At 39.2% G+C, this 21,335-nt stretch overlaps 1 protein-coding gene across 5 annotated transcripts in view; it reads left to right on the plus strand.

The window, feature by feature from the left end:
- pcdh15b (protocadherin-related 15b) overlaps positions 1-21,335 on the plus strand; it is a 221,237-nt gene that overhangs the window by 40,677 nt on the left and 159,225 nt on the right. For all 5 annotated transcript variants that reach the window (XM_055004449.1, XM_055004448.1, XM_055004450.1 and 2 more), the window contains one exon: positions 4,017-4,167. In XM_055004449.1, coding sequence (XP_054860424.1) covers positions 4,035-4,167 — 133 coding nt within the window. In that variant the 5' untranslated portion in view covers positions 4,017-4,034. The remainder of the gene's footprint in view (positions 1-4,016; positions 4,168-21,335) is intronic.

The following is a 21,335-nucleotide window of genomic DNA, read 5'->3' on the forward strand; positions in this document are numbered from 1 at the left end:
TACCACCATGCTTCACATCATGATGCTGCCACCACCATGCTTCACAGTGGGGATGGTGTGTTTGTGATGATGTGCAGTGTTTGGGGTCCACCAAACATAGGCGTCTAGTCTGATGGTCAAAAACGCTCAGTTTTGGTCTCATCAGACCAAACAACTTTCCAGTTGACTTCAGAGATCTTTTGGTCAGCTGTAGTTGTGATTATATGTAGTTTTTTTTTTTCTTCAGCAGTGGCTTTCCCGTTGCCACTCTCCCATAAAGCGTTGACTGGTGAAGAAGCTGGGCAATAGTTGTTGTATGCTTACTTTCTCCTATCTCAGCTGCTTCTCCTTCAGAAGAATCATAGAAGTCTTGGTGGCCTCCCTCACTTTTCTCTTTCTTTTGTGATCACTCTTTTTAATGATGGATTTAATTGTACTCCAAAGGGTATTCAGCAACTTGGAAACTTTTCTTGTACTCATCCCCTGGCTTATACTGTTCAAAAACATCTTCACAAAGTTGCTTGGTGTGTTGTTTTGTCTTCATGGTTTAGTTAAATCCAGGATTACTGATTCACCAGTGACTGTATCCTCCAGATGCATGTTTATTCATACTACAGTCGCATTCACTGCACTCAGATGATCTCCATTTCAGTAATTGTGTAACTTTTAGCACCAATTGGTTGCGCCTGCGTTCAATTAGGCGAGTCACTTTAAAGGAGGTGAATACATATGCAATGACTTATTTCATCTTTTATATTCTCAGTAATTTACATTACTTTGTAGAAATCTGTTTTCACTTTGACATGAGTCTTTTGTTTTCCTGCAAAAAAGTCAAAAAAGCAAAAATTATTTGACATTGATTCAATGTTAGAAAGCAACAAAAGGGGGAAACTTCTAAGGGGTTGGGTTGATACTTTTTATAGTCACTGTTTATGTATATTCTTTTATTTAGAAAAATGTTTTGATGTTTGGAATTTGAAAATCAATGATAATAAAAATTTTAGCAAGGTTGTAATCTCTCTAATTGCGATTTGCCCCTGGTCCATCTTTTCTAATCAAATTGACAGGAATCAAACAGTTTTAAAAACAATAAAAAAATAATTTCTGTGTGTGTTATCCAAGATTTATTTTCAAGTTAGAATCACAGTAACATCACAGTCTGAATACAAAGCTAATGCTTAAGGACCACGTTTTAATTAATCAAAATGACTTGTGAGGTATCCTTCCCCTGGAGACTTTTCTTTGTAAAGGAAGATGTCCTTCTACAGGATTTTCACTTTAGTTTTTTTTAAAACAAAGTTGCAGTCAGCTATAATTTAATTACTCTCTAAAGCTGTTCACTTAAGCATAGCTCTTGCCTACGTAGAATATTGATATTCAATATACGCATATATTTTTTTCAAAAACAGACCTTGTTTTTAGAGTGTCTTACCCCAGTTAACACTATATTCATATTCCTGGCCTTGCAACATTGCTGCTCACATAATAAAGTTTTAAAGTTTGACACACTGTAACTGCATTTGGAGCTTCTAATGTAATTTTAAATACACTGATGAGCCAACATATGTGCCCGTGGTGCAAACTCAGCCTCGTGTGTCCATCAGTTTCTTGACTAGCAAGGGTTCCACACTGAGATTAGTTGCCTGGGGACTCAGCCTTATTTAAAAAAAAAAACCTACCAGAATTATTTATAAAACTCATCAACGGGACTGGCAGAACTGGAAGTTTTGAATTCATAAACATTTAGTGTCCCTGGTGATTCATAAAAATCAGCGCCACTGAAAAAACCCATCTGCTTCCCTGTTGAGACGGAGTATCTCTGCAATGTCAGCGGTGTTATCAGTTTCCCCTGCAGGCTTCCTCTGACACTCTACATCTTGATTACTGTCCACCACATGCACACCGTTATGAATAGATAGCAAGTTTAATATGTTAGACCCGGTTAAAAGCACGGTGCCATTGTGAGTCTAAAGAGTGTCCTTCCAATGAAGCCGCTCCTGGTTCAAGTCCCCGTGACTGTTGGATTTCACCTCTGGGGTTTGGTTGAATATCACAATTACATTTTCATTATCAGCCAGCTTCATCTCCATTCAGAGGGTAGGGCAATAGTAATCTGACTCTGTCACAGTAATCTCTGCCACAGGAGCTTCATAAATCAGTCCTAATTAAACAGGCAGCAGATTTTCCGTGACGGGAAGCAGTTAATGTTGTCCTTACTGAATAAGCCTAGCTGAGTTTAGTCTCAGTTAAAGTCCTACTAAGGATAATCTTTTGTTTAGGGTAAATAATATTCTCAGCATTACCGTGGAAATGAGCTAATGAGGACTGGAACAAACCAGTTGTCAAGGGGTTAAGGTGTCTGCATACCATGGTGCTGTATCTTGAATAATTCAGGTAATTGAATTTAAAGAAGAATTTCTTTTGGATATTAATAACATAAAAGTCAAAACAGTCTCCAAAATGCTGAAATGTATTCTTGAAGCTTACTTTCAATGTGGCAAATCATCATCCACTGCAGAAGTAGTGAGTAAATAAATAAAACCTTCATGATTTGAATGATTATTTATGAGTGTAGAAATCACTACAGCTGCCATGAATAAACTACAAGCACAGCAGACCAGTTTCTTGATTTAATTTTGTCCACAGCCATAAAACTCACCAATGCTCTCTTCTAAAATCACTTTCCAAACTTTATTGGACAGCCTCCCCTTTGGTCTGGCTGTGACATTTAGCCTACAAATGTCTGGGCAGGGGTTCTCAAACTTATTACTCCGAGGTCCACATCTGATTTTTATTTTAAGTCAGTGGTTTGGAATGAATGGTAATTGCCAAAGGACAAGTTCAAGACACACAAAACAGTCAAAACACATTCAAGTCCAGTGTTTACCTGCAATCCGTGGCATCAGTGTGACCTCTGATCTACATAGATGAATGAAAAAAAAAACCTGTAAAACATACATTAACATCCCCTTTGAGTGTGTAAGACCAAAAGATGTTCTCTCGTACTTTGTTTGAACTTTAAATTTGATGTTTCTTCTGAGTAAATGTGGAATATTGATGCTCTATGAGTTGTAACTCAACTACAAAGCAATGAAAGACCAAATTATAAACATGTACACAAAGGTTCAGACAGTAGACTATGTTTCTGTAACTTTAACTTCAAAGAAAACCTCTTCTCCCTTTAGCTGCATGTTCTCCCTATAACATGTAATTAATCTCATCTTAAGCGACATGCACATGGAGAAGCTACACACACACACACAAACAAACAGACATGCACATCAGCTTAATGTATTTTTCTCACTCTCTCTCTTCTGTATAGCATTTCAAATGTGGCAAATTTTCCACTGCAAGATCTGAGATGTTGTTGGCACCGCTGGCGTTTTACATTGCACAAAATATTTCCTTCTCTATCATCATCCGCAGGTTTCTATATTTTACATTGAGTCGGCAATCCCCGTGAAACAATCATTTACTTTGATGCATGAGCACAAAGATTGATCAAACATTTTAGATTGCAGCGGAGTAGCTGTGAGGTGCAGCCACAAAATGAATATTAAATGCCATCTGAGCTTTAGACTGTGAGGGCATCTCACCGTGGGGATGTATTTGCACTGTCAATATGGAAAACATCTTTTCATTCAAGGGTTTCTTCTGTGGAGATGGTGAGTGCAGATTTTGGGTCAAGTTAAGTGTGTTCTTCCTTACCTTAATCTGAACCCAACTAGTTCTCGCTGCTTCCCTGAATGTTCACCAAACCCTCTATGGCTGCTATCTGTCAGTAGCAGATGTCATTTTGTATGTTAGCATCTACTTCCACATCATGTTCAGTAAAAGCCTCGGCACAGGTGACGGCAGAGCCTCCAATACTGCACTTCAGTTTATTATGTTTTCTATTAGTGGACATTGCCGAACGAGGCCACCAGATGTTTTTGTCCTGCTGCTTTCACCGTTGCACGCTGCTCTACTGAATATGAGGTTAATGATTGTAACTAACCTGCGTTCCTGTGTTCCCTTCTCCCTCTCTGTCCTCGCAGCTGGATGCTTGGTGAAGCATGGTGGTGAAGATGGTTAGAATGCGCTTAATGGGACTGTTGTCATGGGACCGGGTCAAATGGCCAAATGTAATGGGAGCGGGAGTCCTTTGTCTGCTGCTGCTGTCAACTTGTCTCGGCCAAGACACAGAAGGTAAAGGAAGTCTTTCATTGTGTTTCCTCCTTCCTCTCCACTTTGTCTACATCTTTTTTTTTTTTTTTTTGCTCTGTCTCATAATTCAGAGGCGTATCAAGGATGCTCAGCAGGGATTTAATATCAGAATTGTGCACGTAGTGTCTTCTTGACTTGGGGCTTATCTCAGATAGTAAGCTGCAGTATGTTCCAGGATTTTTCTGCTTCATAATTGAACTGTGTGATATCTAAGATGAATAGTAAATTGTCTTGCAAGATATATTGTCAGAGCCTGTTGAGCACTAGCATCAGGTTTACTTTTTATTATACCATTTACAACAGACTTTTACGTTTTGTTCCTTTCCACATCCTTTTTCCCCCAAACATTTTACCATTTAAACTTGCTGCTTGAGCCACATTTACTAAATAAGTGATTCTAATTCTAGTAACTTGACTACATGGTACATGCAGTGTACCATGTAGTCCTCACTGTTCATTAACAAATACGTTTTCTCTCTGTTCTGCATAGTCTATAGTAAGTTACTAAGGCTAGAAAGTGGAGCTCGACTGATACTGGATTTTTTTCTGTCCCATACTAATTTTAAAGAGAAAAGAAACTGTGATATTGTTTATATACGCTACCAGTCAAAAGTCTGCACACATCATATCATTCAGTGTTTTTTATTTATTTCTATTATTTTCTACATTGTAGATTAATACTGAAGATTAACACTTTTTTTGTTTACAACATAATTCCATACGTATTCTTTTATAGTTTCAGTGTATTCAATGTTAATCTACAATGTACAAAATAATTAAATAAAAACCATTGAATGAGAAGGTGTGTCCAAACTTCTGACTGGTACTGGTACTGTATATATACATATAGTATGTTTGAGACATACTCAAAAGGGAAATTGGTAGGATTATTGTGTTGTATGAATGTCGCAGCAATGTATTTTATGAACTAGTTAGCATCTTACCATGAAGACTAAGCTTGACTCCGCACCGCCGTCTGCTCACCTGCATACTCTGCTACATGTGCTGCAGACAGTGCTGACAGTATTGTAAACGATGGACTTGGAGCTGCTCTAATGAACAAACCATGTGATAGTGTCGTTTCTGCATTACCTGGAGCATTTTCTCTGCTTTATGTTTTGTAATAGAAAGATACAACTGCTCAGTATAATATATATAATATAAAATAATCTAAATCCTCCTGTAGATTGGTTGCTCTTTAACAGTAAGATCTGTAGTGTCAGTGTCTGTGCAGATTCTTAGTCATCAAGGTCATGGTAATCTTGAGTAATTCAGTTGGCATTTTTAGCTACATCAGCTCCAGGGCTCAAGCAATGTCAGTGTTTGTCCAGATCTTTGACCCAGATTGAGATCTAAGCTGTTGAAGACATTACAGTGCTGTGTTTGAGGCACTAAAGGTATGCCGAGAATAGTTGTTACAGTATTTATCGGTTACCTTGATAGAATTAAAAAAAGAAAAATCACGTGGTGTGTGTTTAAGTACGCTCGCATGCAGGTGTTCAAAGCACATGGCAGGTAAACAAATACTTTGTGGAAGTTGTCACAGTTTGTTTGTTGCTTCAATCCATTCATTCAGTCCCAGTCTGACTTGATGAAGCTGAGATCAGGACTCTGTGGGGGACCTTTCCATCTGTTGCAGGACTCCCCTTTGTCTCTGAAGATAATTCTGTGTGGCCCCAGCTGCATGTGTGGGGCCGTTGTCATGCTGCAGAATATGAATTTGGGACTGATCAGACACTTTCCTGGTGGTATTGCATGATGGATAAGAATCTAAAAGTTCCTTTACCACAGTACTGTACCTCTAAGCACCACTGTGCCAGTGTGCAGCCTCACATAGCTGCTGGAAACGCTGGAGACTCTTAGTCTTGTTACCCTGACCTGACAAACCAGACAAACTTGTGCACCAAATTATAGTGAGATTAATGAAAGGATGTGCCTCCTTTAATGAATGTTGTGTCTTTTTTATATTTAAACTCTAACACACAATTAGAACATAATATATTAGTCATACAAGTCTGCTTAACTCATGGTTTGATGATCAGTTCAATATAAATGTTTAGGTCGATGTCACCATGGTGAAATCTGCAGTTTTAGCCTTCTCTCTCTCTTCACAACATTTGACAGTCGCAATAATTGATGGGAAAAAGATGTGGTGAAGATATTTCTATGTTGAAAAAACATCCACGTCCATATATCCCTGAACTGGGGGCAAACTGAGGCAAGGTAAAACAGAAATGAAGTCATCACCGATGGGAGAGCTCAGCGTAATACTCTCTTGACTTTCTGCTCGATTTATCAGAATATTAATATTCCATTTAACTCTTAGTCCTTGAGATTTATCCGGTTGGCATTTAGCTGACGGGGGGATGTAGCCAGAGGTGAACGCCCGCGAGTGTGTAGTCGTCTTAGCAGAGCTAGAAGCGGATCACACGTTAGCAAATCTGTAAGTGGGAACATGTAGGTGCTTTGTGAATTCAGTCAACTATGCATTTCTAAACAACCCTTTAATTCAGATCTCCTTGAGGCCATTTCTTTGTCCTCATCACATGCATTCACTTTCACCTGTGCTACCACTGGCAGGGTCTTGCAAACAGGATTGCAGGCATTACTCTGGTGGATCTGCACATAACAAGAATAGCATATTTTAATGAGCCTGGCTTTCCACTTGACAGACAATGTTTTACTCAGTTTTGGTCCCCTCATGACATGAGTGCTGGTGTGTTTTTAATGAGCTCTAGTCCCAGGACTAGCAGTTGATTTTACTTGTTTGGACCCCTGCGTGACAGGGCTACTAGTATGTTTTAATTAGCCTGGCTCCTTCGGTAAGACTGTATTTGCTCACTTTTGGTTTCCCACGTGAGAAGCCTATTAATATATTTTTAATGAGGCTCAATCCCAGGGTGAAAGAACGCACAATGTGTCAAATCAGGCTTTTGGGTATAAAATTTAACAGCTCCAAAACCTTTTTTTTTTTTTTTTTTTTTTTTTTTTTTAAATTTACACCTGTTTGTTTTCTTCCCTAGAAACTTGTGATGACTTCTGATTAAGATCATACTGTTTTAATACTCATTACTGGAATTAATTTGTGCTTGGAGGATAGAAATAGTTTCCTTTAGCTGCTGTCATCACATTCATACTTAACGTTTCTCAGTGTGACAGAGCCGAGTGAAAAACAGCAAGCTGAAATGCAAACCCTGAGCTCTGCTGAATTTCTGTACTTGAGTTGACTCTGATTATGAATAAAGCTGAAGCCAGTACTGTGTGTAGGTTGTGCTTCACTGGTTGTTTTAATTGAATGTGACTTATCTGTGGATGTGAACAAGACACAACAGAAGGGATGGAAAGAGTTCTGCTTGAGTTGTCATAGATTGAGTGTTATGTGTGTGGATCTCTGTGTTCTGGATGCTCTTTTCTAAAGCCTAAATGCTGGTGAGTGTAGTTATTGTCTATGTGAGTTCCTGTATGACAGTAAAGCTGCCAGATTGTGGATATGTGTGAATATACGCCTCTGGTTCTGTGACGCACAATTTTAAATGAGTGACTTTCTTCCCTTTTTTTCTCCGTCCTGTCATCTAATTGTAACTTTCTCTGGCCAGCCCGCTTTCGACAAGATGTCCTAGAGAAAGAACGAGACACTGTGTAAATGTCAGTAGAATGGTGATGGCCCTTTCCCAAACTAATTCTCCTTCACTAAACCTTCACCGCTCTGAATGGACACACAATTTCATGGTTGCTACCAAGGACATCTATACTGTACTATACTGTACATACTGAAAAACAATATTCAGCCTGCTCTGCATCGACTATTGTTTTATATCATGGCCATAACATTCAGCATACGCCATGAAATGGACAGTTCCTTATACCTACCTGCATGAGGATGCAGTTTGAATACCTTTACTTCCTCATGAATAACTTGCAAAGCTTTTACTAAATTGTTCATGAATGTGTTAACTAGCTAGCTCTTCTTAGCTGCACTTTGTTAGCGTGTTGCTAATTTTCTCAGAAGATGGCCACCCATGAATTGGCATGACACCTCACCTCACCTGTGTGACATCATTGTGGGTCCGCTAATGAATAACAAGCTGTAAATGAAATGGAACGGGCTCATTAAAACTTTGCTCAATAGCACTGCTAGCGAGGGAAAACGTGCTAGGGTACCTTTAATTAATTTTGGTTAAAAAAAGAGCCTTTAATGTGATGAGGCCACCACAGGAATGGGAAAACAGAAGCGGCAGGGGAGGGAGGTATTGGAGCCAGACTGGCACTAAGCCTATGGTGTATGGATTGCTTGTCCATCATTTGCTATATGGCACTAAACCAAATTATATTTTCCTACAAAAACCCTGTCCTGCATGATTCCAGGCGCCTGAACCCACATCCTTTTTTGTGCTAATTAAATGGAAAAAACTAAATCCAGAATGTTGCAATTATAATTTTATAGACCACCTAATAATATCTATTTAATGCTTGAAAGTTCTTTCGTTTTTCTGGCTGCCATTTCAGCAGCTTCTATCATTTTGTCATGTCTGTATCACATTGCATAGGTGTTGGTGACATTGAGTCCATCAAGAATATTTACAACTTTCCCAACAGTTCCTGAACACTTGGATCCACTTTTCTTTTCAATTCCCCAAATTTTTCTTCTTTTTTTTCCCCTCTTGGTAAGCAACTGGTTTTGTTTTTGGCTTCCTCTACTCTGTTAATTAAAGCTATGCATAACGTAGCAACATGATGCAGCCTAATTTGTTCGCTCCAAAGCCATTAATAGAAACAAGCTTGATTTTCATTTTCTTTTTTGCAACATTTCAAAGTTTCCCTTTAAATTTGTTTGCCAGTTGTATAGAGGCACCACTAGTGTGGTGGACTGCAACTTCAGATTCATTGCATATTTTGTGCCAGTATGTGTCAGTGTGGGTGAAAGAGAGGTTTCCAACGTGATTTAAAAATGTGTTAGTGCTTCTCTTTGTTATTAGATGTTTCATCTGAAAAGAATGTCTCTCACGGGTATGTGCTAGCTTCTTTTCTCTGTTCTTGTCCATCTTGCCCTTTTCCCCACCATTTCTTCTTATCCGTCCTTGTCATCCCTCCCATCTCGAAACTCGACTGTTTGCTTCTGGAACCCACCTCAGTCACTTTCTCTCCATCCCTGTAAATTCTTTCACACCAACTCACGTTCTATTCATTGAAACTAACTTTTACCAGTGCTTTTGCTTTTAATGCACACCTACTGTGCCTCAGAGTAACTCAGTCTGGTTAAACAGTGTACTACTGAAGGACACAGTCCTTTTCCTGCTGAATAGGAAGAGATCAAAGTTCAGATGAAATGGCTAAGAATGAAATCAACACAGCAAACAGGGCAGAGGAAAAGCTGAAAGATGATAAATGGTTTCAAAGAGATCATTTTTCTTTTGGTAAATACAGGAATTTATTTTCAAGGGTGTTGTTACATTACAGTTTTTCTCAATTGATAAGACACTGTTCCTGAAAAATAGCACACATTTCCCAACACACTGCACACTATTTTCTTTATTTGAACACAATTCACAAAGCACTGCACACTTGTGTCAAAAGCGCACTTTATTGTCAAAATTTGAACTTTGTTTTCAAAATGAAGACACACGAAGCAAAAGTAGGACACTGCACTGCTAAATACAAAACACTCTTCTCTCTGTGTTTCACAAGAAGTATAAAAAAATGATACAGTCCTCAAAAATGACAACTTAAACACAAATGCATCCTATAAATGAATCAGAGGGACCATTGCAGTGCCTGACTGTACATTACAAAATAAAAATAATGTTAGACAAAAAATACAGCACTGTATTGTACAGTATGCAGATATTTACAGCACGTCTGCATCAATTCTTTCAGCCTGGTCAGACCACAGGACCTCATCAACATCATAAGCTATGTTTTCTCTGGAAAGAAAGATCTAGTGTGTCTGATCCATCCCTGACATGCATCAGCAGAAACATCACCACATGCCAAGACCCCTGATTGATAGAGATTGTCCCAAATGTATGGCTGCTGCTCATATACCTTCCACCTCTATGTAGAGAAGAATTCTTCTATAGGATTCAGAAAGGGAGAATATGGCGGCAGAAAAACCACAATAACTTGAGGATTCATATTGAATCATTCCAGAATCAATAGTCCTCTATGAAAACTAACATTGTTCCAGACAACAACAAAAACTGTGTCTTCTTGCCAAACATCCTGCTGCATCCATGTCAGTCGGCCCTCACCAAGTCCATCTAGGAAAGTCAACAAATGCTGGGTGTTCTATGGGCCCAGAACTGCATGATGGTCAATTACTCCCAGATTACTTATTGCAGCACAGAGAGTTACGTTGCCTCCACGCTGACCTGGACGTTGACTTTAGCCCGTTGTCCAATGATGTTTCTCCCTCTTCTCCTCCTCTTGGCCAGGTTGAAACCAGCCTCATCCACATAGATTTATTCATGTATATCATCAGAATCCAACTGAAAAACTCTCTGGAACAAACACACACCAAACAGAGAAAAAGTCAGTCATGTACACTTTCTGTAATTTTACCAGCACTTGTGAAGCAGAATTATGCATTAGATTTTTTACAGTATTTCAGAATATTTCTGACTGCTTGTATTGTTCCAGTATAGACATGGCACTGAAGTGACAAACAACATTTACATACATGTAAAGTGGTCCAGGACCAGGTGCATGGGCAGGTCCAGGTCCAGGTCCAGGTTCTGGTTCTGGTTCTGGCTGTGGTCTGGGTCGTCCACGTCCTCTTCTTCCAACATGACCTCTTGCTCCTCTGACATCCATTCTGAACAGCTAATTCTGTTTCCCAGTAGGTTTTATAGTGTTCAGTTCATTGGCAAAAGTGTTTTCAGTTTTGACCTGTTGTGTATTAATTGTGACAGCAGTGTTGGAACAGTGTCCCAATTCTGCTTCCTAGTGTTCACTTTTTGAAAAATGTGTGCTATGAGTGAAAAAGTGTGTTCAAATGAGCAAAAAACATATTCAGTCTTTTGCAAAAAGAGTGCAAGAGTTTTGGAAACTGTGTGTAAACCATGAATAGTGTTCAAAATTTTGACAGCAGAGTCCTGTTTTTGAGAAATGTGTGCAGTCAGTTGGTGGCTGTATGCAGTGAATGGAATTTAGTGTCTTATCAATTGAGAAAAACTGTAAGTGCAGAGCTGGTGTCAGGAAGTATTTAGCCTGGCTTAGCATTAGCACCTAATACTGTCTTATTTACAGAATATATCTTTCTTCACAGTTTGGGTCGACCAGTACTTCCCACATCTGGCCAGTTTGTACAATCTGCCACTCTTATAAACACTGAACCTGTGCTTGTATTGTTGTTCCTTGTCACCATTTCAACTGTGTCACACAGCCAAAAAAAGAATGTTCTACTCATATGGAGATTTTCTTCCCACTTGGGGTCACTCAGCCTCATCATGACCACCCTATCCTACCAATCATGGCTGTGTATCTTCATCCACCACTATTTCCTGTCACTCTCATCTCCCTATAAGGAAATGGATAAGCCAAAGCCACAGTGCAATGTTTATATTTAATAGGGCTAATCCTGCTATAAGCCAGAGTGGCCTCATTTTCAATAACCACAGTCAAATTAATTTTAAGTTTGGCTTACAGTTGCAGGAAGATCAGATTAAATTGCTGGCTTGTGTTCTAAACATCAAAGGCATCTGAGCAAAAAGCACACAGCAATCACCATACCAGTATTTATCATGTATAAGGGATGTGAATGACTAGATTTCACCCTATAAATGCCATATTCTGAATATGATCAAAGCTGTGATGAGTCTAAAAAGTGGGATACTAGTTCACATGTCAACACAATCACTGATATAACAAGATTTTGGAAGTTTTTCCATAGTCACTGTGTGAACAGCTGTGATAGAGCCCTCATGCTAAGCAAGCTTAAACACATCCAGACTGTAGATAGACAAAGGTTTACCTTCAAATAGAAAAAACAAAACAAAATGACATTCATATTTGCTGTTTCTCACTAAATACAGAAGTTAATTGGAAATATCTATTGCATCACTCATAATATTTAATAGGCACTTGGGCACTGAACTGTAGCAACAACTGTACAGTAGTAGTGGCAGCCAGTGATACTTAAAATAGGATATATCAAATTAGTGTAGCCCAGTGAAAAATATTAATAAATATTTGTTCATGCAAAATAGGTAAATGAATAAATAGAGTCAAAAAGTGTATTAAAAAGTGATTAAATACATATTTTTGGTTTGTTAAAATTGTGTGTATAAAAGTTCATAAGAATGTTTAAAATGGTTAAATGTATTTTATTTCATTTATTTTGGAAAAGGAAATGCTAAATCTTTCTAGAGAAACGTATGTCGTCACGAACGCACTTAACTTTCGGTTAATTGGTTCACGTGAAGGGCATGCAGTGAGGGCGTGTGCGTGCATGAGGGGTGTGCGTGCGCATGTGGACGAGAGAGGAGCGGAGCCTGCAGAAGTGGATCGTCTTAGCGAAGTTTTCCAGAAGTTTTGCACTAAAGTGTAGTAACGTGAGTCTCCAGATTATTAGTAATGTAACCTGCAAAACCCGGAACTTTTGTACAGCTTTTGTACCGTTTTTGGGATTGTTTTCGGCCTGAAAACAAGAAGCAGCTGCCAGATAGCGCTCTGAGCTCCTCTGGAGACCTGCTGGACGTCACACCTTCACCTTCACCTGCATCCTGCTTCCTGCTTCTCTGCTCCCATCTGATGCTCTCTGGACCACACACTCACGCACATCTGGAGAGGTACTACCTGGATTTTTGTTGTTTTCACTCGTTGGAGGAGAAGTGAGTACTGATTTCAACGAACTAAAGTGAAACAGGCCTGCAACGGTTTATTTTATTTCAGTGTTATTTATTCTGCCGGCTTAGTGTAGAGTGTTGTGTTTATTGTTTAAAAGGTTAAAGTGTGAGGTGATTTGGATACATTTGAAAAGAAAATTGAAAGGAAATATTTTTATTTTTTATTAAAGTAAGGAATTATTTGTGTACTCTAATACTGTTTATGTATGTTGTTGTTTATAGAGAAATGGTGCAAGGTTTAAAGGTCCTTAAAAATAATGATAAACAATACAAAATAGATAAAGTTGTTTCTTGTGTTTACAGTTACTTTACCTACCTAAAATTAATGCTACATTGAATTAACCTGAGTTGCTCTATAAAAGTAAATATTGTTAAAGAACTCAGGGCCCCTTTCTACCTATTTAACTGGTAGACGGGCTACATTAGAATTAAAAATTAAAAATGGAATATGCTGAGAAAAGAATAAAGTAAAACATTGTGTTGACAACAAATAATGCACATATGGTGCCTTTAACGTAAACATAAAATTGAGATCCATCCACTACTTTTAATTTTTTCAAAAAGTTTCCCAAAATCTTGAACTAGTCCTTTAACCCTTTAGGCGCCACAGTTTTTTCAATAAAATATTCAGTTTTGATATCACTTTTTCAAAAGGTTGTGACTTGAAAATGATTAGAGATAAAGGCATACTGTAAATGAGTAAAATCATCAGTATGACCCAAAGTTTGTGATGGGAGTAAGTTCACTCATCTAATTTGCATATTATGACGTCACCAGGCGGCGGACATATGGATTACATAACTTTCACAGATGTTTATCGATCAAGATGGCATTGCTTGGCTCAGAATTTGTCAGATTCCTGTCTCCACGATACCCAGCAGGCTCATCTAAATGTCTGATCCACTTGTAATACTGTTCTTCATCTCTCAAGCAAACCCAGCAATCATCATCGTCATTTACGGCGGGGCCGTGAACGCCACTGCGGCCTCCGCCGCTATTATCAGTGCATTTTCTCCCGCGTCTGCCTCTATTTCCGCGGTTTTTTCCATCCCCGCTACCCACCTCACTATTAGCGGTGTTTTGACCACCCCTGCTACACCCACCACGCCACCCTGGACACGGTGAAGCAAAGCATCGGCTCCAGTATGTGCTGCTTGTGGACTGTCATGGCGCACGGACTCGCTGCCGTTACGCACAGACGCAGCGTTACTTTCTGTCTCACTGGACGACTGAACATCTTCATCAGAGGGTGAATATTCCTCTTCAGAATCTGAGTCAGCCATTACTTGACGAAGTACTTTGTCAACAGTGAACAAACCTCTCAGAATGGTCAGTTTTCTCACGCTGTCTTGCGCTCTGCTGCGCTCCGACTACGACCCTCGTCTCCTCGACCGGGAGGCGGTTTTCAAACTCTATAAACTCCAAAACTTTGAATGAAAACACGCCCACAAATGATGCTCAGATTGAAGTTCCAGATGTCGGCCATCTCCTCGTGTAAAGTAGTAACCATATGAGGCACCATATTTGCAGCTATAGCTTGTTATGTTCAGCAATGTTGCTTGTCGCAATATTGCGACTTTGGCACTTAAAGGGTTAAGCCTTCGCTGAGTCCACTCCTCCTTCTAGAACAGTCAACATCCAGACTAAACCCTCACACAGCACTCTGGATGCTACAGTTGCAGGCCACCACAGGAGCATCTGAGGTTACTCTACTGGATTGGTGTTTATGTATTTCCACCATGTGTCTCCTGAACAACTGCTGCCTGATTACCACCACTACTGCTGTCAGCTGTGCTCAGCCTTGCACCGTCTGGGAACAGACCCGACATACTGAGGCAGAGAGAGGGAGAGAGTCCGGATAATGGATAAGCCAGCACAGTGACAAAGTGGTGATCCCTACAGCATTGAGCCCGGGTGTACATCAATCTAACACAAGGTCACACTGTCTCTCTTCGACAATCCTCTCCTTTTACTCCTCTCCTCTTCCTCTCCTCTCATCATAACTCCCCATCCATCCGCTCATCACAACTCCGCTCCACCCCCCCCCACCCCCCTCCACCACCACCCTCTCCTCTTCCTCCCTCATTTCAATCTGTCCTTCTCTGCCGACTTTCCCCTCGGTTTCTCTCCTCTATTCCCCTCAAACTGTCTCCTCTCTCCTCACCAGTTTCGTCCCCTCTGTTCCTTCTCCGTCCTCCATGGATGACTGGATCGGAGGAGAGGATGGATGGATAGATGAACGGGTGATGGATGAATGGCTGGGCAGTGGGGTAGGGGAGGGAAGACAGAGAGGAATTGGACCCCTGGGAGATGTGTAGATTGGTGTACCTGCTGATGGAAGCTTTAAAAAGGACATGACACATGAGAACTTTTAGGGGGAAAAACACTCTTTCTCCACTCTGTCTTTCCCTGTATTTCAGCCTTTCACTACCATGTCTCTCAATTCACTTGTTTGAAAGATTGTGCGGTGTATTTTTAGAAGTCAAGCCTGTCAGCCATCCACTCTGTTCCGTAGCAATATTTGATGTATGTCTTGAGCTGTGCTGCAGACCAGAAACCAGGACATCAGATAGAAAAAAATTAAGAAAATTACTTCTGTAGCTTCACTTTTAACATTTTCAGTTTAAATAATGTGCTTTTAATAATTAAATTAACTTGAAATGGCACTCCGCATGTTAAGTAAGGTATATCAAAAATGCCCAATATGTAATTAACTTACAAACCCTGTGGAACTATTAATGGCTAAACGCCTACACACTCAGTGGGATTGCTGCACACATACGATATTGCTCAAAATATTAATTCACTGAGCTGCCATTAATCCTCATTAATTCCATTGTGTGCTTTTATTAGAGAAACCAATATGATATTTTTCCTTCAGATTTTGTTACAGCTTTTTAAAGGCTGTTCTAAAAGTTTAAATGACGTCTTCAGATATCACTTGATGCAGCTCCACACTGAAAACCACACTTTTCCATGTCATCTCGTTACATTCTCCATTTCACTTGAGTTTTGCTCATCAGAGTGGACAGTTTCATCATAAAATGTTTACTTTGCCATTTTTTGAGTGTGCCAGATCCAAATTATGTAGCCATCAATCAAACCGTGGGAGAGGAAGAAAAAAAAGCTTTTTTCAACCTCCTCTCTCTGCTTTAAGAGATAAATCCGATACCGAGACAGGCATCTCTTGAGATAGTGCCCGTTTATTTCCGCAGTGTGCTCACATATAACACTCCAGCATATTTTGGAGTTCACCATCATTGGGTTTTCCCTTTCGCGATCTAGACTCCAGGCAAAGTAGCCAAGCAAATATGTAACAGATGGTAACAAGCAGAATGCAGTCAAGTACAACTTGCTCAAATGAGCTCAAATTTTTCACAATATGGCACTGTAAAAAAGACTGATTAAAAAGCTCTGGAAACTTTTTTGAACTCAGGAAGAAAATGTTTAGCCTGAAATCAGAAAGTTAATAGCTGCTGTGCTGCTCTTCAGATATAATCTTTTTTTTTGCCATTAATCTGACGCATGTGTTTGTTTAACATTCTTGCTGGATATTGTGTCAGTATAAATTACTGTTCAAATGTTTGGGGTCACCCAGGCAAATTCATGTTTTCTATGAAATTGCACACTTTTAATCATATGCTAACATAATTGGACAAGGGTTTTCTAAGCATCAATTAGCCTTTCAACACCATTAGCTAACACAATGTAGCATTAGAACACAGGAGTGGCCTCTGTACCCCATGTAGATATTCCATTAAAAAAATGAGCCGTTTCCAGCTAGATTAGTCATTTACCACATTGGGAATGTCTAGACTGTATCTGTGATTAATTTAATGTAGTCTTAATTTTAAAAAAAAAATTTTCTTTCAAAAATAAGGACGTTTCTGGACAACTGTATAGCTCAATGAGTTAAGTGGACGACTCCTATCCAGGGGCTGGTCCTCGACGCAGCGGCTCAGGTTCGATTCTCCCTCGCGACCCTTTGCTGCATGTCTTCCCCCGACTCTTCTCCCCCGTTTCCTCTCTGTCTCTCACTGTGCCTATTGAATAAGGCCAAAAAATAACTTTTAAAAAAAAAGGACATTTCTAAGTGAACCCAAACTTTTGACTTTTGAACGGTAGTGTACATTATTAGGTATTAAATGCCAGAATATATTTTACCATGACTAACCTAATATAATAACTACTGAGCTTGGTGCTGGTAGGTGAACTTGGTATCTTGGGACAGATCTAGACCACCTGTTTTCCTTTCCTTTACTAAGCTAAGCTAACTTCTGATAGTCCTCATAAGACCGCCTGCTACTTTTCGCCTCCTTTAAAATATGACTCACTATGCATCACTCCTAGTCCTAATCTGAACCGTCATCTGATGAAATGAGTCAATTATTTCAGTGGAAGCAGGCCAGGGTGACGGCTCCAAAGGATCAGCGATGCCTGTGGTGTTCTTCACCGTCATTTGGGAAGAAAGCATCCTTGGCTGGGCAATCCGTCATGCTAGTCTGTGCCAGATTGTTGTGCCATTAGAGGATATGTCTACTGCTAATTTCTCATTGGATTATATGTACTCAAGCTATGATTAGTTTTCTGGTTTTCTTTCCAACATTTCCTCAGCATGTCCCATTGCTGCACTACACATGCGTTACTTGACTCTTCCTAAATATACGATATTTATTCAGAAACACTTGTTTTTTTGGAATTAGCATGGATTTCCTTTGTTGCAAATTGAAGGTCAAACTTTTGCATGGTTTGCCACCTCTGCAAGTGCTGTATGATAAGACTTTAGTGAATGAAATTACACAAAGACTCCTATTTTTTTTCCAAAATTTGAAGTGATGACGTATCCCACCCTCATGGTTCTGCTAGTATCAGATTCCAGATAACATCCCCTACACATTTATGAAAAGATGCCTTTATTAGCAGCATTTTATAGTTAGTTACATGTAAAACAAAACAAAACAAAACAAAAAAAACAAAAAATGAACAAAAAAAAAACAGAATGCCATTATATGTGACATTTGCTTTCCTTGTCACGAAAGCTAATGGAAAGAAAATGCAAATATTATATCAAGTGATGGAAGATATGGATAGCATAGAAAATATGATTTGTAGAGCTTGTATGACTAGATCTGGTAATGACCAAGATAACAGCTTGAACACAGAGGGAGTGAAATTACCTTGAAAACAATGTTATAGCGTTAAGAAATGTCAAACTATTCCTTTAATTTGGTCAAATTAACGCAACATTATAGACTGTATAGACCTGTTCTCTGTGTGGAGTGTGACTCATTCCTGCCTCAATATACACACAAGTTCACCATTGACCAGGTGCCCCATTGAGTCACAGCCCAGTCATGTATATTTGATGGTAACTTTAGCATGTGTGAGCCTGCGAGGGCAGACATGCATATGGGCTCCACTGTGTAAACTGTGAAGTGGTGTGAATGTGCACATGGAGTTGTGTGAAATGGCACCTAAGCACTGTGCATATATGTGTGTATCTAGGAGATAGTTGCTAAGCTGTGTGTTCTGAAACAGCACAGGGTTTGTTTTCCATGAGCTAGAACCTGTTTGGATTCTCCGGTGACTGTTATTGTCTGCAGTCAAAGTCACTTCTCTCCCTCTTTCTCTTCTTCCTCAGCTCTGTTTTTAATGGGAACATTTTTATTCCTGGCATCATTGGCAACCCGTACCTGCTTACTCCTGCTGCCAAATTTAGATGGACCGAATTTGAATAGTAAATAAAGAAGTTATTGATTGAAACACTCCTGGTTTAAATAAAGAGCCGTTGGAAGGATGATAAATCTGAAATGGAGCAAGCTTTCTTCATTCACTGCCTGTGATATTGTCTGAATGAAGAGGTCTATTATAAAGCCTTAAGTATATTTTTCTTGCTTTTTTTTTTTTGAACTCCACATCTTGAATGCTTCACCCTCATTCTCCTCACACAGCTCTCCGTGGAGCCTTTCATCAGCTCGACAGAAACCTGGCATTAGATGGATTTATTCACTTGCTCATTCGCAAAGTCATTTCAGTGATTATTTTTCCTCCAAAAACTTTGAAAGAAGCAAGTGTATGCTTAACGGAGTGAGTGCTTACGGGAAGACAAGCACTTAATGAAGGAAGAAATCCACAAGTAAACTTTTAAAGGTGAACATGACACTTAAGGGGCATAAGCACCTGCATAGAAGAGAACGCTAACTGTGCTATAAAGACCCCTTTATTGGGTGAAGAAACAAGCCTGTGACTTAGTGATAGAGCAGCAGAGAATTTGCATTTCTATGCAATTAACTCTTCATCCTGAATTGCTCCGTGTCTTGCAGGGAGAAAGAATTACTCTATCACATGATTAAATTTAGGAACTGCTAACAGCATCGCGACGGAATTGATTTCATCTGCACTTTCCGCAAATACTTGGAAGCATTAGTTTTAATCAGAATTTAACTTGAAAGAAATGTCTCTGCAATTTCTCCAAATTTCCCATAGACACACAGAGACAGACTTTAAATTACCTGTCTTTCTTTTTTTTTTTTTCTCCAACAGATTTAGTTCATTCCACTTGGAAATCACACCGTGCTCATGTGCCACTTTAAGTTACAACCTGGGCTGTTTACTGTTTCATACAATTTAATTTTCATTATTTGAGGGAGAAAATCAGACTGACAGGTAGAGAAGAGAGGCACAGGGGAGGGAAAAAACTGAAGGGGAGGGAGAGAGAAGCCCCACAGAGAACAAATGGCTGGTTAGTAATATATGAGGGGCATCAGCTTACACTGAAGGATAAAAAGGCAGTCAAGCAGGGGATACACATCTGTCATCTGCTGTTCACACACACACACACAGGCCAGCTGGTAGTGAGTGATGTAACTAGTGACTATTGTTCCATGGCTCATGCATCTTTCTAGATTGCTAACCTGAGATGCACCCTTGGAAAAGCTTCACTGGGGTTATGGGGTCAAATTTTGGCCCGTCAACTTTCTGACAAACAACATCAACAAAAATTCTGAATGCATCCGCTTTGTGAAAGTAGAATTTCTGGCAGAGCTGTTGTGCTGTATTGCATTAGAGTGCTCACTGAGTGCATATCTCATATACATATCATACAAAATGCTAGTTGTATTTTTGCAATGGAATGAGGAGACACCGTGTCTGCAAAACGCTCTGGCAATTAAAGCATAAATAGCATTTTTGTGAATATGTTTAGACAACTGAAATCACTTGGGTGGAGAGAGAGATTGTTGTCTTGGTTAAGTATTAAAATATTAAAAGCCTGACATGAGGCAAAAATGTGAATAGCTTGACACCCAGTGTATATTCCAAGGGTTGCATGAGTGGATCAGAACATATCATGTTTAGAGCTTTGCTAAACCTTTAGACTAAAGAAAAAAAAATAGCAGTACTGGCAAATGAGTGTTTTTACCAGAATGCCTACATATTCTTTTAATATTTAACCAAATTATCTTTTTTTTTTAAAGCAATTATTAGACTATACATAGCAACATTTGAGGTGCAGAAGGTAAATATTTGATGACCCCTGTGCTTTCTATGTCCAACCATCCACCCCAGTAGCCTCACTATGACTTTAATTTATTGCAGTTCATAGCTAAAGGCTCTGCTTCCCATTCTACTTTTAGAAACTGCTGGAACCATAAGTTCTTATTGGAAAGTTAAGTCCTCCATTAGGCTAATAGGTTGTATTTTGGTGCAGTAAAAGATTGTCAAATGCCCTGTGAAGAAACTGTGACGAAAGCAGTTGAGGTAGTGGTTATCAAAAAGGTATTTCACAAAGCAAACTGGAAACAAAACATTTAATATAGAAGATTGGGTTGACGAGAAACAAGAACGACAATGTGCTGGGTATTTTGATGAAAATTGGATTAGTTTTGTGATTTTAATTATTAAAAATTGTGTTAAAAATATGAATGTTGAAGGCATTATTGAATAAACTAGTTTTAGCTACAGTTTTAAGTTATTTATTTATCCTGTGGTGCTATCAGAGCAAATATCTCAGAATGCTAGGTAGAACAACAGTTTTCTAGCCTATTAATGTTCAACCTGGGGACAAACTAACAAGGAGCTAGTTCTACTACTGTGAAAGTAGGTATTGTTTCAGCAGATTTGCCACCAAATATCCTATACATTTAAGAGAGTAAAAGGTAAACTGAAATGGTTTTATGTGTGAACAAGGAGCATGTCTCCTTAGAAAACCAATCATTTTCAGCACTAAAATAAGCTCATCTGTGGGTCTCGGACAGTTTAACCTGTATTTGAGGACTTTCTCTACCATCTTCTACTAAAAAAGAGGTA

The sequence above is a fragment of the Amphiprion ocellaris genome, chromosome 18 (genome assembly GCF_022539595.1).
Source record: "Amphiprion ocellaris isolate individual 3 ecotype Okinawa chromosome 18, ASM2253959v1, whole genome shotgun sequence".
NCBI lineage: Eukaryota > Metazoa > Chordata > Actinopteri > Pomacentridae > Amphiprion > Amphiprion ocellaris.